This window comes from Anas platyrhynchos, chromosome 9 (assembly GCF_047663525.1).
Source record: "Anas platyrhynchos isolate ZD024472 breed Pekin duck chromosome 9, IASCAAS_PekinDuck_T2T, whole genome shotgun sequence".
NCBI lineage: Eukaryota > Metazoa > Chordata > Aves > Anseriformes > Anatidae > Anas > Anas platyrhynchos.
The window spans coordinates 2,069,972-2,086,072 of record NC_092595.1 but is presented as its reverse complement, the minus strand read 5'-3'; the positions used below and the strand labels follow the sequence as shown (position 1 = coordinate 2,086,072).

At 45.5% G+C, this 16,101-nt stretch overlaps 1 protein-coding gene across 1 annotated transcript in view; it reads right to left on the bottom strand.

The window, feature by feature from the left end:
* SCHIP1 (schwannomin interacting protein 1) overlaps positions 1-16,101 on the bottom strand; it is a 138,309-nt gene that overhangs the window by 91,306 nt on the left and 30,902 nt on the right. The window contains exons 2-4 of the mRNA XM_027464715.3: positions 5,327-5,391; positions 4,367-4,447; positions 2,656-2,803 (exon numbers count right to left, since the gene is read on the bottom strand). Of these exons, the coding sequence (XP_027320516.1) occupies positions 2,656-2,803; positions 4,367-4,447; positions 5,327-5,391 (294 nt within the window). The remainder of the gene's footprint in view (positions 1-2,655; positions 2,804-4,366; positions 4,448-5,326; positions 5,392-16,101) is intronic.

The window sequence follows — 16,101 nt, the reverse complement described above, 5'->3', positions numbered from 1 at the left end:
AATGGATTGATTACAGGGCTGGCAACTCACAGTGGCAAGAGACAAAGCCCACTTGCCAGCTATCTCCCAGCATATGAAAACTGTTAACATGGAAGGTGTGGTATATCACAGAGTTTTAATGATTATAAATGCTCAGGCCAGCGTTGCAAATTCTACCTCACCACAACTTCTGGTCCCACGTTCTGATACAAGCAGACATTTGGCGTGCACAGCTTCGATACCCACCCTGCTGCAGTAATTTGCATTTGTTAGCCCATAGGATAACAATTTCTTATTTTATGGACATGAGATCCTTCCTGGCTTTCATTATTCAAGTAGACGACTACTTTTTTTGCCATTGAAAATACAGCTGAGGACCCAGCAAACAGAGCACTGGGAGGCTTGTGGTGAGAATGGAAATGGAAAACCAGGATTAGATTTCAGCTGAATTAAGTGGCTCTGTTGTGACAGTGGTTTCTCAAAATACTTCATAAATTTCTCTCTCCCATCTGTATAACTGCTTATTGCTAACATATTTTGGCATGTTAGTTTTGGCATAGTTGCTTTCTGCCTTTCTAGAAAAGAGAAGGAAAACCTCCCCAGAGGGTCCAGGTTTCATGTAGACTTTCTACCTCCTCCCAATATTTGCTTGGGAGACTCCATACTGCTCAGCACAGTGAGCTTTTACACACAAAAAAAATAACCATAAGAATATTTCTCAGTGCTCCAGCAACACTGCTTATGCAAAAGAAATGGAGCTGTAATGATTTTGCCCCATTTCTCAAAGTCCTTGCTCTGGAACGTAGGCCAAATTGAGGACTTGGCAAATGGATTGGTAATTTCCTCACTCTGCTCACCTGCTTCCAGCTTGGATTTTCTAAACATGAAACTTCAAGAGAGTGCAGAATTACAGACGGGTCCAGCAGTGTTTTTTCTGCTCAGAAGTTTCTTTCTCCTTCCTCGGTTTACCTTATGCAGAAAACATAGCTCACAGTCCAAACGGAGCATTTAATTCAGGCCAAGTCTTTTTATTTGGGTAAGATAATCAATTACTCTCCCATCCACATTTCAACAGCTCAAGGTTAGTTGTCCCTGCTTTGTTCTGGCCTTATGCCTGCCCTGCCCGAAACCTGACAGTGTCAATACCTGGGCTGACAAAAAGCCTCGGGAATTACAATAGCCAAGGACATGCTAAATGGACTGGGTTTCCTTGGCCTTCAGCAATGGCCCCTGATTTTTCAAAGGTTATTGGCACTCAGTGCTGGAAAAGCGTAAAACAATATCGCCGTCTTTCATTGCATTGAACGGGTGTGATGCAGTGATGGTAGTGTTCCAGCTGCGTTTTTCAGACAAATATCTAACTTCCTGATGTACTCATTTTCCTGAAAGACCCGAAAGCATCGAAAACACAGCTCGCCAAAGGCGGCTGCGAATGGAGAAGTCCTAAAAGCTTCTACGAGGCTCCTGCGCTGGGTTTGAGGGACCTCTTGTGGTGGCCGAGCCGCTCCAGCAGCAGATAAAAGCAAAACCCACATCTATTTCTCTCATTGCAGCAGCTCAGCCCTCTTAATACAAGAGACGTCAGAGCATAGCCCAATATTGAGACATAGTTCATCATCCCCGCCTCCAGCTATGAACACGAGGCATCTAAAAATAAAGCAATGCTCAGTAAGATTTCAGTAAATGTTTTCAAATCCAGCGCAGCCCACCCAACCGCGGCATCACAAAAACAATGGCAGCTGGAAACAGTTCGCCTAGCTTCAGTTTTAAACTGGGAAACTCAGAAAGTGGAGGCAGAGTTAAACTACCAATGACCACCACCTTGTGCAGAGGCTTCAGCTTCTCTCTAGCAATGGTTTCTAGACTTTTTGTGAATTTGGAAGCCACCAAGCACTGCCCCGTGACTGCCAACAAAGCTTCACGTAACTGACGGCCACGCACTCGTAGCAAGGACCCAAAGCACCCCCGCTCACATCCATCCTGCACAGCCCGTCCAAATGGTGCCATCTATCTTCGTTTATTTATTTGTCTAACACACACCGCGGCAAATTTTATCTCCAGTGTTTTTATGAAATTATTGAATTATTTTCTGCACTCTGGTCCACAGCTTCCTCAAAACTGATGTATTCTGTCTCAAAGCTGAAAGCAACATTTATAGAGTCTGTATCTCTCTGCTGATTTATTGACTTGAAAATCCCCCTCCTGGGACAGTCACAAAGCCACATAATATGTTCAAAAATTGGCTTTATATTTTTATTTCCAGTTTAGAGTCACTGTAATAAGAGAACTACAGCCTGCAGCCAGTTGCCACCCAATATGCTTGGTGGTGTATTTCTTCCAAAAACAAGTTTAATTTTTAACCCCTAGAGCAACTTCTCTACATCTCTTTTAGTAAAAACAAAACAATGTCAGAAACTATGTTGATCTGCTGGAAAAACATCACAACTTGCCACATATTGCTGAGATCTATCTCCCAGTTACACAAGCCCAAAGCATGGTCACACATTCAACTGTGCCTGAAAGAGTCACATCACTTGCACGTTCATTTGAGACACTACTATTGCTGTAAAGGTCCCTTCTTAATGCTTAGCCAACAATTCAGCTTTCATTTACCCAAAGCCCAGGAACCCAAGAAAAAGGAGCAAATAGGAAGACGCACCCAGACGCGGCACTCACCGGTGTGCTGCTGTCGGAAAAGGTGTTCATGCTGATGGACCTGCTCATCTTGTCCGAGGACAGGGAGGGCGGCGAGGGGCTGCGCTTGTCCAGCTGCTCGTGGTGCAGGTCCTGGCGCTGCAGGTATTCACGCCATGCTCGCTGGATGCTGGGGCGAGCACCAAGCACAGCGTTAGGGGGGACGCAGCAGCGAGATCAATTTAAAATACATATTCTCAACCCAACGGGTGGTTTTGGTGGTTTTATTTTTGTGCACTTTGTTTTCGTACTTGGGAAATTATGACACACAGCTACCCTTTGTTAGCCACTACTAGCAGATCTTGAGATACTCATTAAGTGGAAGCAAGTCTTTATTTCAAATCCTTAAACTCACAGAAGTGATTTAAATCTGAGTCTATGCTTAGCTCAGCAATTCTCCTACACCTTGCAAACAAAGAAAAAGGAAACGATTTGCTTAAAAGAGTGAACAGCTTTCAAAATCTTTTATTTACACCAGCTTTTAGTACTGCAACTCAGACCTGGTTGGAACTTCAGCATCCTTCACAACTGGCTCCCTCCTGCTGGAGCTGGGAACCCCGAACCTGCCCCGTTCACTGCCCTGGCCACCTCCCGAGTGCCTGTGCCAGCAGGGAGCTGCGGCCAGGCTCAGCAGGTGGCAGTGCGGGATCACGGAATCACAGTCACAGAGTCATTAGGGTTGGAAAAGCCCCTCCAGGATCATCTGGTCCAACCGTCCCCCTACCACCATCTCCCACTAAACCCTGTCCCCAAGCACCACGTCCAGCCTTTCCTTGAACACCCCAAGGGACTGTGACTCTACCACCTCCCTGGGCAACCAGCCAAAGCTTTTTAAAGAAATCACATCTCCACACCTCAAACGTTTATACTTTGCATTGTCTCAGCTCTATGTTCCACTGCAAAATATAACCAAGTAGTATTTACGCGCACTGTCCATTTTAAAGCATGAGAATAAGGTGTAGCTACCCCTCCCAAAAGCTCTCTGAAAATCTGTTCTTTCATCAGCCTTAAATTGGCATGACTAAAAGACACTGGCTGGATTTTAATTTGAAACTCCTTGTCCTTTAAATATTTTAACACAGCATTAATATTTTAACCACCTTTACAGCAAGTTAGCTGTAGTTTTCAACTGGAAGTGAACTTCGGCATGCGCTGCAGCAAGGCGTGCGGCTCTGTGCAGCACTACACCTGGGCCTGATGTCTCAGGATTTTGCCACTGAATACTTTGGGGTTTCAGCATAAAGGCATTCATATCATTGAGGCAAGTGCAGCCTGGTTTCCAGCTTTCTGCTGGGAAGACCAGCAGCAGAAGCAGAGAGCTCTGATGGACACCTGGGTACGTGCTAATTTATATCCCTGGTATTGCCACCTGTCCTGACCCAGCACAGACAAGCCTTTTAGAATAAATGAACCCATGATAAACTATCAAAAATTCGGAGAATGTTTTACAAAGGATAAAATGATGGCGCTTGGGAAGCTGGAGGAGTTTCTTAGTGTCAGGTGTGTGCCATGGCTGAGTGCTAGCTGATGCCTTGCTTTACTGCCAGGAGCTCAACCACCTTCCTGAACTGATGCTTTTATACACTTAGAGTTACACAGAAATCTGGGATGGACACAGTCTGGGTTCTGAGGTTTAGGAATCTGACAAACCCAGCTGCATTTAAATGCAGAAACCCCATTCTTGGTCACTTACATTTTCACTTTTGATTCCAAGGGCTGTAAGTTGATGTGATACTTTTCAATATTATTTTCTTCATCCATGGCAAGCTGATGGCTATGAAAAAGAAAAGAAAATGGGTTTAATGCATCTCAGCATGACACTTTTGCAATCACTGTGAATTAATTCAGAAAATTTGACAAGCCCATACAAGAGCTGCTTATTTTAAAGTGTTGCTGTCTTTGGGGAAAGGCATCTGGGTCCCCGAGTCCAGCTCCACTTGGCTGTTAACAAAAAGTAGGAATTTGGACCCACTTTCCAGATTGAAGCCTCCCTGAGTCCTTGCAGATTTCTGCACTAAACCCTCCAGATGCCAGCTCCAGAGACAGGCACACCCAGCAAAGAAGCTGCTGCAAATAAAAACACTGGCAAATATAGTAGATATTCTTGCTAAATTAACTTGTATCCCTTGGGCTACATTCAGAAAGCTGGAGAGTAAAATGGAAGGTAACAATGGTAACGCTGGTAGCAAATGAATTACATCAGCAAAAGCCATACAAGAATATGAAGAAAAAATTCTTTGTAATAAATGATGACCAAGGAATCGGTGCTGCAAACTGATTGTTTTGAGAAAGCAATTTTAAAATGCTAGGAGATAAAAATCAAACACCTTGGGGCGCTGCTTTGGATGGGACTGGCAACATGAATGAAAGGCCTTTGCATGGAAATTTGTAAGATTAGACCCCAACCTGTGGAGTTTTTTTGAGACTTTACTGGACACTTAATTACATCACTCAATCAGCAACAGTTTTCAGAAATTATCCTCCTGTAACTAAAAATAAGAATTGTTTATGGAATAGATGCAAAATCTTGAATATTCAGTATATTACCTAGTGAAAAATAATTACAGCAAACAGACCTCAGAGAGGGCACGTTGCCTTATGGAAATCATTTCACTTTACCACGTGCGAGATATGGCAGAAATCACACAGTTACCTTTGAAGCAAGTATTTGCCATCGTTGACCTGTTCCAGGGTGTTCTGGAGCCTTTTGAGTTCTTCCTAAAAGAAGAGAAAAAAAGGTTTCAATGTGCCTGTGGGGTGCCCTTGGCTGACAGCAGAGATTCTCCCTCCAGCTCCCACCGCCGTGTTCCCTCAGGTGATGTCTGCAGGGCGAGCTTCCCAAGCCACGCATCCAAACCAGCTACGCAGAAACCAAGGCATTTATCAGTACATCCAGCACTAACTTTGAAAGAAAATATCAGACCTACAAAGACAACAGGCAGGGAGAAAGAGGAAAGTGTTCTTCCACGTGTTAGGTGTGTGGCTGCTCTGGTTTGGGAGGAGATGGTCTGGGTACGAGGCAAGCGAGCACCAGCTTACTGACAGGCACTTCTCTTTGTTCTGCAATCAAACTGGATTCAATTGCATAATTAAGAGTGTCACCAGCTGAGATTTACAGCCTGATATCTTTACCAGGCTATTTGCATCAGATCCTGTTTCAACAGAAGAGCTGCCACTGACTGAGCTGCATAGCTGGGGTTCCCTGCGTCCAGGCTGTGGGGCCAGCACAAATCCCCCCATGAATTTCAGCACAGATGTAGGGCTTAACAAACTAAGTTGTGTCTGGCTGGCTGGGCTTTGCTGTTCAGAAGGGGTAGGAATTGAGGGGTGGGGGAGATCTGTAATTGACCTAAAATTGAAAAAAATGTGGTAATTACTGATGAAATGCAATAGAAATAACTACAAATAAATAACAATGGTTTTTAAAGAAAGCAGGCACAAATGCAGAATTCTAAAAGCAGACTCTATTCCGTATTAAATTGTTTTCCTGTTATTGAAACACACCTGTGGGCCACCAAGGTGGCTCATAGCAGGACGGGGAATGCCAGGCCACGTGGCAGAGCTGCTTTCTTGGCTCGCTCCCAAAGCCACCGGTGGAGGGGGCTGCCTGCTCCATTCCCACCCAATTCACTCATAAAGGTGCATCTCTGCCCTGATCATAATACATAAAAGAAGTGTATCACTCAAGAATTTCCAAGGAACAGCACTGCGGCTTTTTAGCTGTGTTAAAATGATGCCGGGAGACCAACAGCTTGCAGGCAGAAGTGGGATTCTTAGGGAGGCTGGGCATATGAAAAGAAAAAAATGAGCGTATTTTCACCTTGTATAGCTCATCTGACCCAGGGATGAATCCAACATTTTTGCTTCCAATGAGACCATCGCTGTCTCTAGGGGCCCAGCAGATCAGCCAGCACTACTGCCTGCTTTCTCAAATACAGCTGATTTTGTGAAACAGAGAAATTTTACCTGGTGCTTTTTAATCTTGTACAAGGTTCTGCGCCATTCGACATGAAACGAGATCACAGTTGGTAGCTGATTTACTCCTAATGCAACTTTCATTCCCTCAGCCTTGGACGGGCTATTACTGCAAAATATGTTTTATGCATAACCTAGATTTGTCAAGCTGACAAGTCGGATTTCTCCTCCGTCTTTGCCCCAGTCTTTGGCCCTCTGGGCCTCTAATTGCAGCGCCGTCCTGTTGACACGCTGAAGCTGATAAAACACCACGCATAGTACAGGGGGCCTGGCTGCTTCCCGATAATCCACCACTGGAAATGATCCAGATGTGAAACTTTTTATTTTTGCCTTCCTTTTTTTAAATATATATATATATATTTTTTTTTTTTTTTTTTTTTTTTGCCTGCTCTGAGGAACTTCCTCTTCTGACATATTAAAAAATAAACAACTTCCAAAATTATTTTCTTTGAAGCAGAGTTCAGTTCAGAAGATAACCTTTTACTCTCCCTTATTATTCCACTGGTCATTTTTTTCAGTGTATCCCAGAGCTATGGAAGGTAATTTAGAATGTGAAAACAATTTGCAATTGACTTTATATATAGCCCTGGGTGACGAAACCTGCACGACTTACATAAATCATTTCTTGTGTTTGACATCATTTTCTATTAACCTAAGGGTGAAGACTGAACAAAAAAAGCAAAAACTAAAATTGGTTGTGACATTTTTGACTATTCAGCCTTTCAATTAAACATCACCAGACAGTCTGTATGAAAGCCGTAGCATAAGGCAGCGACAAAAGAGGCACGGTAGCGTTTGCATAATTGGGAAGAGAAGGAGACATAAAATCCATACTAATTTCAGTTTTGCGTCATTAAACACGAAGTATTGATTATTGCTCCTTGCAGCCAAGTTTACCAAGCCAGTCCGCACAAAGCGGGGCCAGTGCCGTGCCCTGGGGCCCGGTGTGGCACCCGGTGGCTGTGGGGACTGCGGCTGCTGCTGGGGGCTCCTCACAGCCCCGAATTGGCACCGCACACGTTTCGCCAGGAGCGACCCAGCTGCAAGCTCGGACTTCAGAAAATTGAACTGGAAGAGATCCATACTGCTGTTGGAGCACGCCATGAATTACAGTGCCTCTATAAAACTTGTTAAAATGTAAACAGACTGTAAAATTTACTGCGGCTTTCGTTTTCCCACTCCAGTTGGACGCAGACATTAGTGGCACTCGGGGAGCTGCAGACAGACATGGGCACCTCAGGAGGAGAAAGCGGTGAAAGCCCGAAGTGCAAAGCTGGTTTGGAGAGCAAACTAAAACAGCTCTGCCACACTTTGCTCCTTGTCGAGCTTCACACGGTGAAGTCATCCCACGTTTGACTGGCCATGGAGACAGCAGATACGGGGTGCTTGGGGCCGGACCAGATGCCAAGGAGCACAAAACTGGGTTTGGGAGGTGCTGAACCCATAAAGCCCAGGAGCCCACGGACAACAGGTACCACGGAGGCCCCCCAGTGCCGGCAGTTTGCAAATCCTGCTGCTGACGTGCTCGGGGCTCCCCTTTCCTGCTCGGCCGAGGCAAAGAGCGGTGACTGGTGCGCAGGGCAGCCAAGGAAGGAACGCGTTTCCTGGATGTTTCTAGGCCACGGGCTCCTTTGGGAAATAAATATTCAAACAATCTAAATGCACCAGTCCCTAAATTCCTTTTGGAGAAGTATGCTTCACAAAAGCTGTTATGTTAGCGTAACGTCTAAGGAAAGAAATGTGCAGACGTTAAATCACGCCTGGATACATATTTACCTCGAACAGCAGGCAACGAGGCTTTGTTGTTGCTGTGCCCCCAAAATATCCGTTCAGATCAGTGGAGCTATTTATACTCGTGGGTTTATACTAGCGCAGAGAAATCAGGGCAGAGGCCACATATTAAAAATTAATTTTCAAAATCCTTTTTGGACACGCGTGCTATTGTTTGAGCATCTCTACCTAAGAGGTCTGTCCATCGTTGCCGAGCCAAGGTACAGTGGTGCTTCCCGAGAGGTCAGAGAAATGGAGATTGGAGCAGAAAGCTCCCATTTTAGTAGAACCACAGCCCAAAAATAGCAGCAGAAAAGGTTTGTTTTTCCTTTTTATAATTAAGGGCAAGTACAGCAATTATTCAAACATGTCAGCTTTGCGTAGCTCTCTATTTCACTGATGTGCTTCCAAATTTTAATTGAAATTTCATCCAATGGTTATTTTAGACTGAGGTTATTCAGACACATTCCCCAGGAGGCACAGTACCCACCAGGCACAGCCCAACCAGGACCACGAAGGAGAACGTGTCACCAGCCTGCCTCGCTACGCAGGGACCTTAATTCACAAATACCAGCGAGGAGCATCAGTGCTCTCACAGCTGCTCGTGCCAGCGAGCTCAGCACCCCATCCCATTGCTCCACAGCATTTTAAAGCACGTCTGTGACTTCCCCAGAGCACGTACCCACTGGTAGTTCCTCTCCCAGCATGACACGGCTGGTAGGAGAGAGCTAAATGCTGGCAGGTGCCAGCACCAGAAGCTGGGCAGCATCTGTCCCCCGAGCAAGGCCACCTGGTGCCCCTTCCCCTCACCTATCAGGAAGCCAGTTTATAGGCTTAAATACTGTCACCTCCTGCCATTTGCCTCTCCCGTGGTCATCAGAGGCAGGTACAGAACAAAGAAATCCCCTCTGCTGCTGCCCCTCGCCCCTGCCCAGGAAGCTGAGAGCCGAGGCAGCCGCTCCACCTGCTCCTGCGTCCCAGGAGCATCCCTGGCTCTCTGCTCCTTTCTCTCCATGAAATACCCATGTGCTGCTCATCTGTGCTGCTCCCCACGCTCAGGCAAGAAGCTGGGTTAGACCTGAGCTAATAGCCAAAAAGAAAAAACCCACAGCAAATGTTATTTGCTTCCTTACTGCAGAATCTTCATACAACTTCACCAAAGCTGTGCTCAGCACCAGCTCCGATCCCTTTGCTGTTCACAGCCCAGCACAGAAGCAGCAGCCTCAGCTGCTTCTCTAACACCCCAGAAAAAAATCCAGAAATATGTTTTGCTCACTTTTCCCATGGAAGATGATGACCCCTGCTTTAAATGATGCGGACTCCATGTTTCAGTCTGACAGGGTCTGTCAAACAGCATCTTAATTAAGCCTCTAAGCGTGATACAAGTGTAAAGAGGACAGGAAGATCAGGATCCTTTGTGGTGAAGGCTTTTACTCAACTCTTCTCTGGGCTGGTGTGGAGGAGCTGCTCCCATGGGAGATGTGCTGGATTTCATGAGCAGCCACCTAAAGCTGCTGCTGCCTCTCAGTACACATTGGGGTGCTCGTCCCCAAAGCAGCATCTCTGGTGACACCCGTGTGCCAGAGTGGGGCTGTATCAGAGGCACAAAGAGCCCCCGTTTGGGCACACACCAGAGATCTGCGTTAATGCCCACGTTTCAGGGACATGTGGAGCCTTCTGCATCCCATCTAGAGGCTGGAGCATAAAAGCTAATGCAATGCCCTGAGTACGCTGAGCATCTGGTGAAGTCAGTAATTAAATGTCAGATGGTGGCAACAGCTCCATACCTCAGAACAAAAGACACATCAGATGATAGGGGCTTTTGTATGGCGGGGATGGGAGGGGGAAACCCTACTAGGCAACCTAATAGGGACCTTGAACATTTTAGCTATGAATATGCAAGAAAAGTACATTAACTGCACGAGATTAACATAGCTACAGGGGCCCTGCGATCCACAGCTGTCAGAGCAATTTACCAGACCCCATTAAAAAAATCATGCCATTAACAGAGTTACCTAAACCCACTTAAACAAGTTGTGCATTCAGATTTTGAAACAAAATGTGAATTAGCCTTGCTGAAGTGGGTTAGCTGGTACAGAGAGCCGCAGCGTGGGCGACCAGGTCAGATCCCATACCCCATATATCATATATATGATATCCCAGATCCCATATATCATATATATGATGTCTCCACACATGCAGCAGTGGGGCATTGCCTACAATGCCAGTACCAAGAAACCTTCTGCCTCAGGGACTTCTTGTCCGAGGACTCTGCAAGCACCATGCTGATCTGAGCTGCTCCCAGACTGGCTTCTGAGGTTACCCACAGGGCTTCAGGATGGAGCTAGGGGTGCAAGTCTGGGATCCTTTCAATTAGGTATTCTTGTAAGACTGTCCCACAGAGAAAAAAAAATAAAATCATAACCAAAATTCCCCAGCATTTTTGATTATTCCCAGACTGCTCTTTACAGGATTTCACTGAAAACCCAATGGGGCAGAGTTGGAAAAGTTTTACCTTTGGCAGAACGGTAACCTGGCTGCTCCAGTAAGCTCCACACTGCATCGTTTGTCAGTTTTACTCGTTGCTGTTTAGAGTTCCCATGGGATGTGATTGCCTCATATTCCACAGGACACTTCCATCACATAATACACGAATCGGTGATATTTTCATTTTCTTCATGCAACCCCTCTTCCTCCTTTTTATACCCCATGGGCATGCTACCTAATTGTTTCTCTTCCCTATCTTGTAAGTCACGATGCTCTCTCCTCACCGTCATCTAATCAAGATAGGGCTTGAAAGGAAACTGCATCAACTAAATGTAAACCCAGCACAGAGAACAAACTGCTGAAAGTCTTGGCCTTCAGACATTTGAACTAAGCTGGTGCCTAGTCCTTTTGCTATGATCCTGGCTGTACAAGGATGCCCAGGCCAGCTGATAAATTAATTCCTCCGATGGTAAAAGGCCAGAAGGGAAACGCAGTGAAGCTGGTGATATGTCCCAGGGGACAGGAGCACTCACAGGATGACCTGTGGAGCTCTTCTCCACTTTCTGCGATATCAATAAATTGTTGTGTGTGTTTTTTTTATTATTATTTTTTTTTCCTTCCTTCAGATCTGCCCTCAGGAAGAGTAATCTATTGAATCATGGCTACAGAGCATTATTTCATAGTTGCAGCAGCTCTGGAAACCTTGCACAGGGATGAACACCATTAAGAAGCCAGGTTAGATTCCTTTTAAAAAAGCCTCTTCTTTCTGATGCAGTCACTGTGGTCAAGGCTTTCAACGGCACCACTTCTGCCTCAAAATACACAAGCTTTTAACTTTTGCAGGCAGAACCACCTAACGAGAAGGAAGCCTCTTGACATCCTGGCTTTTCTGCAGCCGCAGCGCTTCTGAAACTGCAGCCAGGCTGAAGAGCGAGGGAAACGTCGGGAACAATGCGACTGCTACAGGAGACCCTGCAAGGAAGGCATCTGAGAGGCCATGTGTCAAGCCAAAAATATAAGTATATATATATATATTATATACATGCACACAAATATACACACTGGGATTCCAGTTGCATGGTGACAAAGCTGATTTCTCGCTGAAGTCCAGAAAGCTTTGGACTCAGACATGGCAACTGCCCTGCCAGCAGCAGCATGCACTGCATCATTCATTTGTGGAAGGAGGAGATGCTATAACCCCTTCTGGGATTTTAATCTCATTTTAGGAGACCTGATGTGGCAGTGCAAAGCCTCATCAGCTGCAGTTATTCTTAAGCAAATAACCTGTGCATATGTTGTCCACTATTCTTCGCCTTTGCCACCGTGACAACCTCCACGGAGCTGGAGCTGGTCAAGACAGCAAGTGGTGTGCTGTAGGAAGGGGATTTTTCAAAGTGAGTTACTTTACAAATGAAGAACACCAATCTGCAGCCAACCCCCTGGAAGAAGTCCCCACCATCCAGCACCCCGTCACCTGTGAAGGTTTTCATCACAAGCTACAGCTGGTCCAGCTTAGTTTTGAGAGAGGTGTGATGAGACTGCAAGCAGGGCGGGGTGGATTTGAGCATGCCAGGAAGGGGAAGGCAGGGGGAAAATCTGACATGACAGATCCATCTCCCGAACTCCCAGCGGAGGTTTCGTTTCCCCCAGAAAAAGCAAGCAGCTCTTTTTATAGCTCGTGAGCCTATTACTTCTAATGACAACAACAGATGACTGTTTTAAAACTGAGGGGAAAGATATTAATCCAATTTTCAGCTTTTCAGCATGTGGCTCTGTCTACTAATTTCCACAAAAGCGAAGACTGATGAACTAGGTTAGCAATCAGGAGGTTGCTGTGCAAAAACCACACGTCTATTGCAGAAATGCCTTTTCACACTTCTCACAGCTCTGAAAGTCTTGTTTAGGCCAAGCAGGATGCATTTGGTCCATAACCAAAGGCGATGTTTTTAGGAAAGGGTGCACTGATACCTGTGACACTGCGCTGTGGCAGACCTACCAATGGCCCCCACACCACCACCCTCACAGCCTGTGCTTGTAGGACACGTCTGTGGGGTTTCACATATGGGGTTTAATGCCAGGAAGCTTTGCCCTGTGACATGGCACACATAGGGACACACATCTCTGGCCAGGAGGAGGCCACTTGAAGCCTCTAATTGAGGATCCAGAGAAGAGCAGCTGGAGCTACAGATTTTAGGTTCACGGAGGACCCTGTGCACCCACAGAAACACTATTTCCTCCCCCATGATGAACTACAGAGCAAGCAGTTTTGATGAGGGTCTTAATCTTTATGTGTATTGTAATTTCCACCACACACACTCCTGTTTGTCTTCAACATGAGAAATAGCTTTTCCACGCTGATAATAATGAAACTACTCACTCATTCTGATGCTTATAACTCTGCAAACGTGCTAAGAAGGCAGCAATGCCCGTATTAATTTGCCAGCTGAGCTGTGCTCGCTAGAGGCAGCAGACACAAGTTATGTCAGCCTCCATCCCTGCACTACCCTCCTGTCCATTCCCAGCACCTCTGGATCATACAAGGCAGTATTTTCTATCACAAGTAGAAAGTGTTTTATATTTAATATCCAGAAACTGCTCAGCCATAAAGATCATTACAACTTCAGCAGGAAAGAAGTCCTCCAAAGGCAAATATCTCCAGCAGGACAGCACCCACATCAGCCCAACCATCCCCCAGACCTTACATCCCAGCAGACAGGCGGTAACAAAGATCCACGTTTTTCTGAGCAGATCTAACTGCAAGTTCCTTAAAGCTTTCTCAACACTCTCAAGAAGTAAATCCGCACCATATTCATTTTTAAGGACTGGCGTAATTATGCTAAGAGAGATGCACAGGTCAATTAAATCAGGAAGAAGATTAGCAAAAGGGCTGTCTGGGCTAACACGAACCCCGTGGTCCTTCTTGGATCCCAGCACTAACAGCATTTTAGAGTTGAGCTAAAAGCCAACTTCTCTAACTGATCAGGTTGATTTAGCAGAGATTATATTTCTCCCCTTTTGCATGCAGCTTGCTGTATGCCGTACATTTTGCTCTGGGTGGCAAATTCATCAAGGTAGGAGCCCCACTCTGATAAAACAGTCACCACCTGTACGAGGCTTCACGTACACAGAGCACCTTGCTAAGTGATTCTTTTAAGCTCCTCCAAAAGATTTTTCATTTTTCATGCCCCAGCATTTCACCCCAGCGTGCCTGAAATGGCCGCACTGCGATTTCAGAAAGGGATGGCAGCAGAAATCCCTCTAACTTTTGCAGCACTACTGGGAGCCACTGTAAAATGGTACCAAGCTAATTAGACAAGTAATAAAGATGCTCCCCTGGCAGTCTCACAGGTGAAATAATCTAATCTTCTACACCCTGCCTTCCCAGTTAATCACTTGATAAGAGTCATTAACACAATTGTTCAGTCTACTGTAGTCCCCTTACAAAGTGCATATAATTTACAATCCCATTAAAAAGATAGCCACAGAGAAGTCTCAGAGGCAAATTACAGAACTCCTCAGCTGTGTTTTCAGCACGCTGGCTATAGCTAAATGAATCCTGAAAAAAGTCACTGAACATAGCAGGTTTCAGAGCAAGGATACCCATCAAAATCAGCCTGATTTCCCGCAATTATGTTTAATTTATATTTACATTTAATTTTTATTATGTTAAATATAGCTGCAAATTGTGGGGTACTCTGGTCAGCAGCTGAGAAAACCACAGGGCCCTTTTTCTTCTCTGAATAGCAACACAGAACAAGTACCAAGAGCAGGCAAAAGGTGTATAAACTTCATTCATTTAAAAAGCTGGGATTTAGTTACTTCACTGCTTATGCTAAATTTCTTCTGCTATGAAGCATTCAAATTATATTCTGTCATGGTGCAGGATGATTGCAAGCATTTGGTGTTTCAAAATAATGGAAAAGGTGAAAGCACTGGACCTTGTAAACATATAATGAAACAAATGTGTGCCTGTTTCTGTACTTAGGCTCCCTAGTATCAGTCTCTAAAATCCAGCATGCAGAAGTATGAAACATCAGCTCCTTTTTGGAGACTGCTTTAACCCAGGTATTACACAAACACCCTGAAACATTTCCCACAACAGTTCCACGGTCCTGCCTGGGATCTTCAGGCAGCTCAGGTAAGATTTTCATGGGCTACAAGAAAAAAACACTCAGATCCTGTTAGTTTTCAAAACAATTTAAGTACCTAAGCATTTTGGAGATCAGAAAACTGGACTTCCAGAGTTTACAATTGTTGAGTTTCCCCATGTAAAAGGCCTCTCGCCCTTGTGTTTCCACCCCTCCTCACCCTGCAGCAGCACATCACCTTCCCAAGTGCTTTCCATTGTTTTGTCTTCCACAAACAAGAAACCAGCTGGGGAATTTCAGCCACCACAAAAGCAGGCAGCAATTGTCCCTAGCTTGTAACAGAAACCCTCTCGTATTTCTGCTCCAGCTTTAGGGAGGCACACTAAAACTGCCAGGGCTTCCCAACAAATGGCCTTGTGCTGCTTTTAGGAGGAAGCCCCAGGAGTCTGTGGCCTTCAGGAGGCTGTGATTCCAAGATTTTAGGTGAAGGTGTGCATCAGTGAGTGCTGGAGCACCAAAGCAGCCTGTCTGTGTGAGTTTGTCATCGGTTGGCTGTGACAATACATCACATTCCCGCTGCGACACAGGAGGTGTCAGGGAGCCTGGCAGCTCCAGCCCTGACCCACAGCAATGGGCTCCACGTGGGAGCAGCTCGCACAAACACCTGTCAAAATCCAGGCTTGAATCTGTTTTTAAAAGTTCATCTTTTCAGAGCCTATTTAAAATGAGCACTCTTGGATTTGAGCCCTGCTTTGAGGTTGGGGATGAGCCTGCTGATAGCCGTGCTTCCCAGGACAAAACAAGTCCTAAAGTCAGAGGTTGGCTCCAGCACCTCTCCCTCTTCAGAGCCATCTGATTTTAGACAGGTGCCTGCAACTCTGAAAATACTTAATGATAAGTATGTGCAGGAGCCACAATGTTAGCCTGGGGATAAATAAAACACTCCCAAGCTCTGCATTATTGGTGATATAACAGCCACCGCCATCATAAAGGAGGAGGGATCCATGACAGTTCCTTCTAGGTTCAAGGGTTGTTCCTGCCTGAGCTCCTGAGGAGTTAAATCTAATTTCTTGTATACTGCAGATATCTACGAAGATGTTTTAATTGA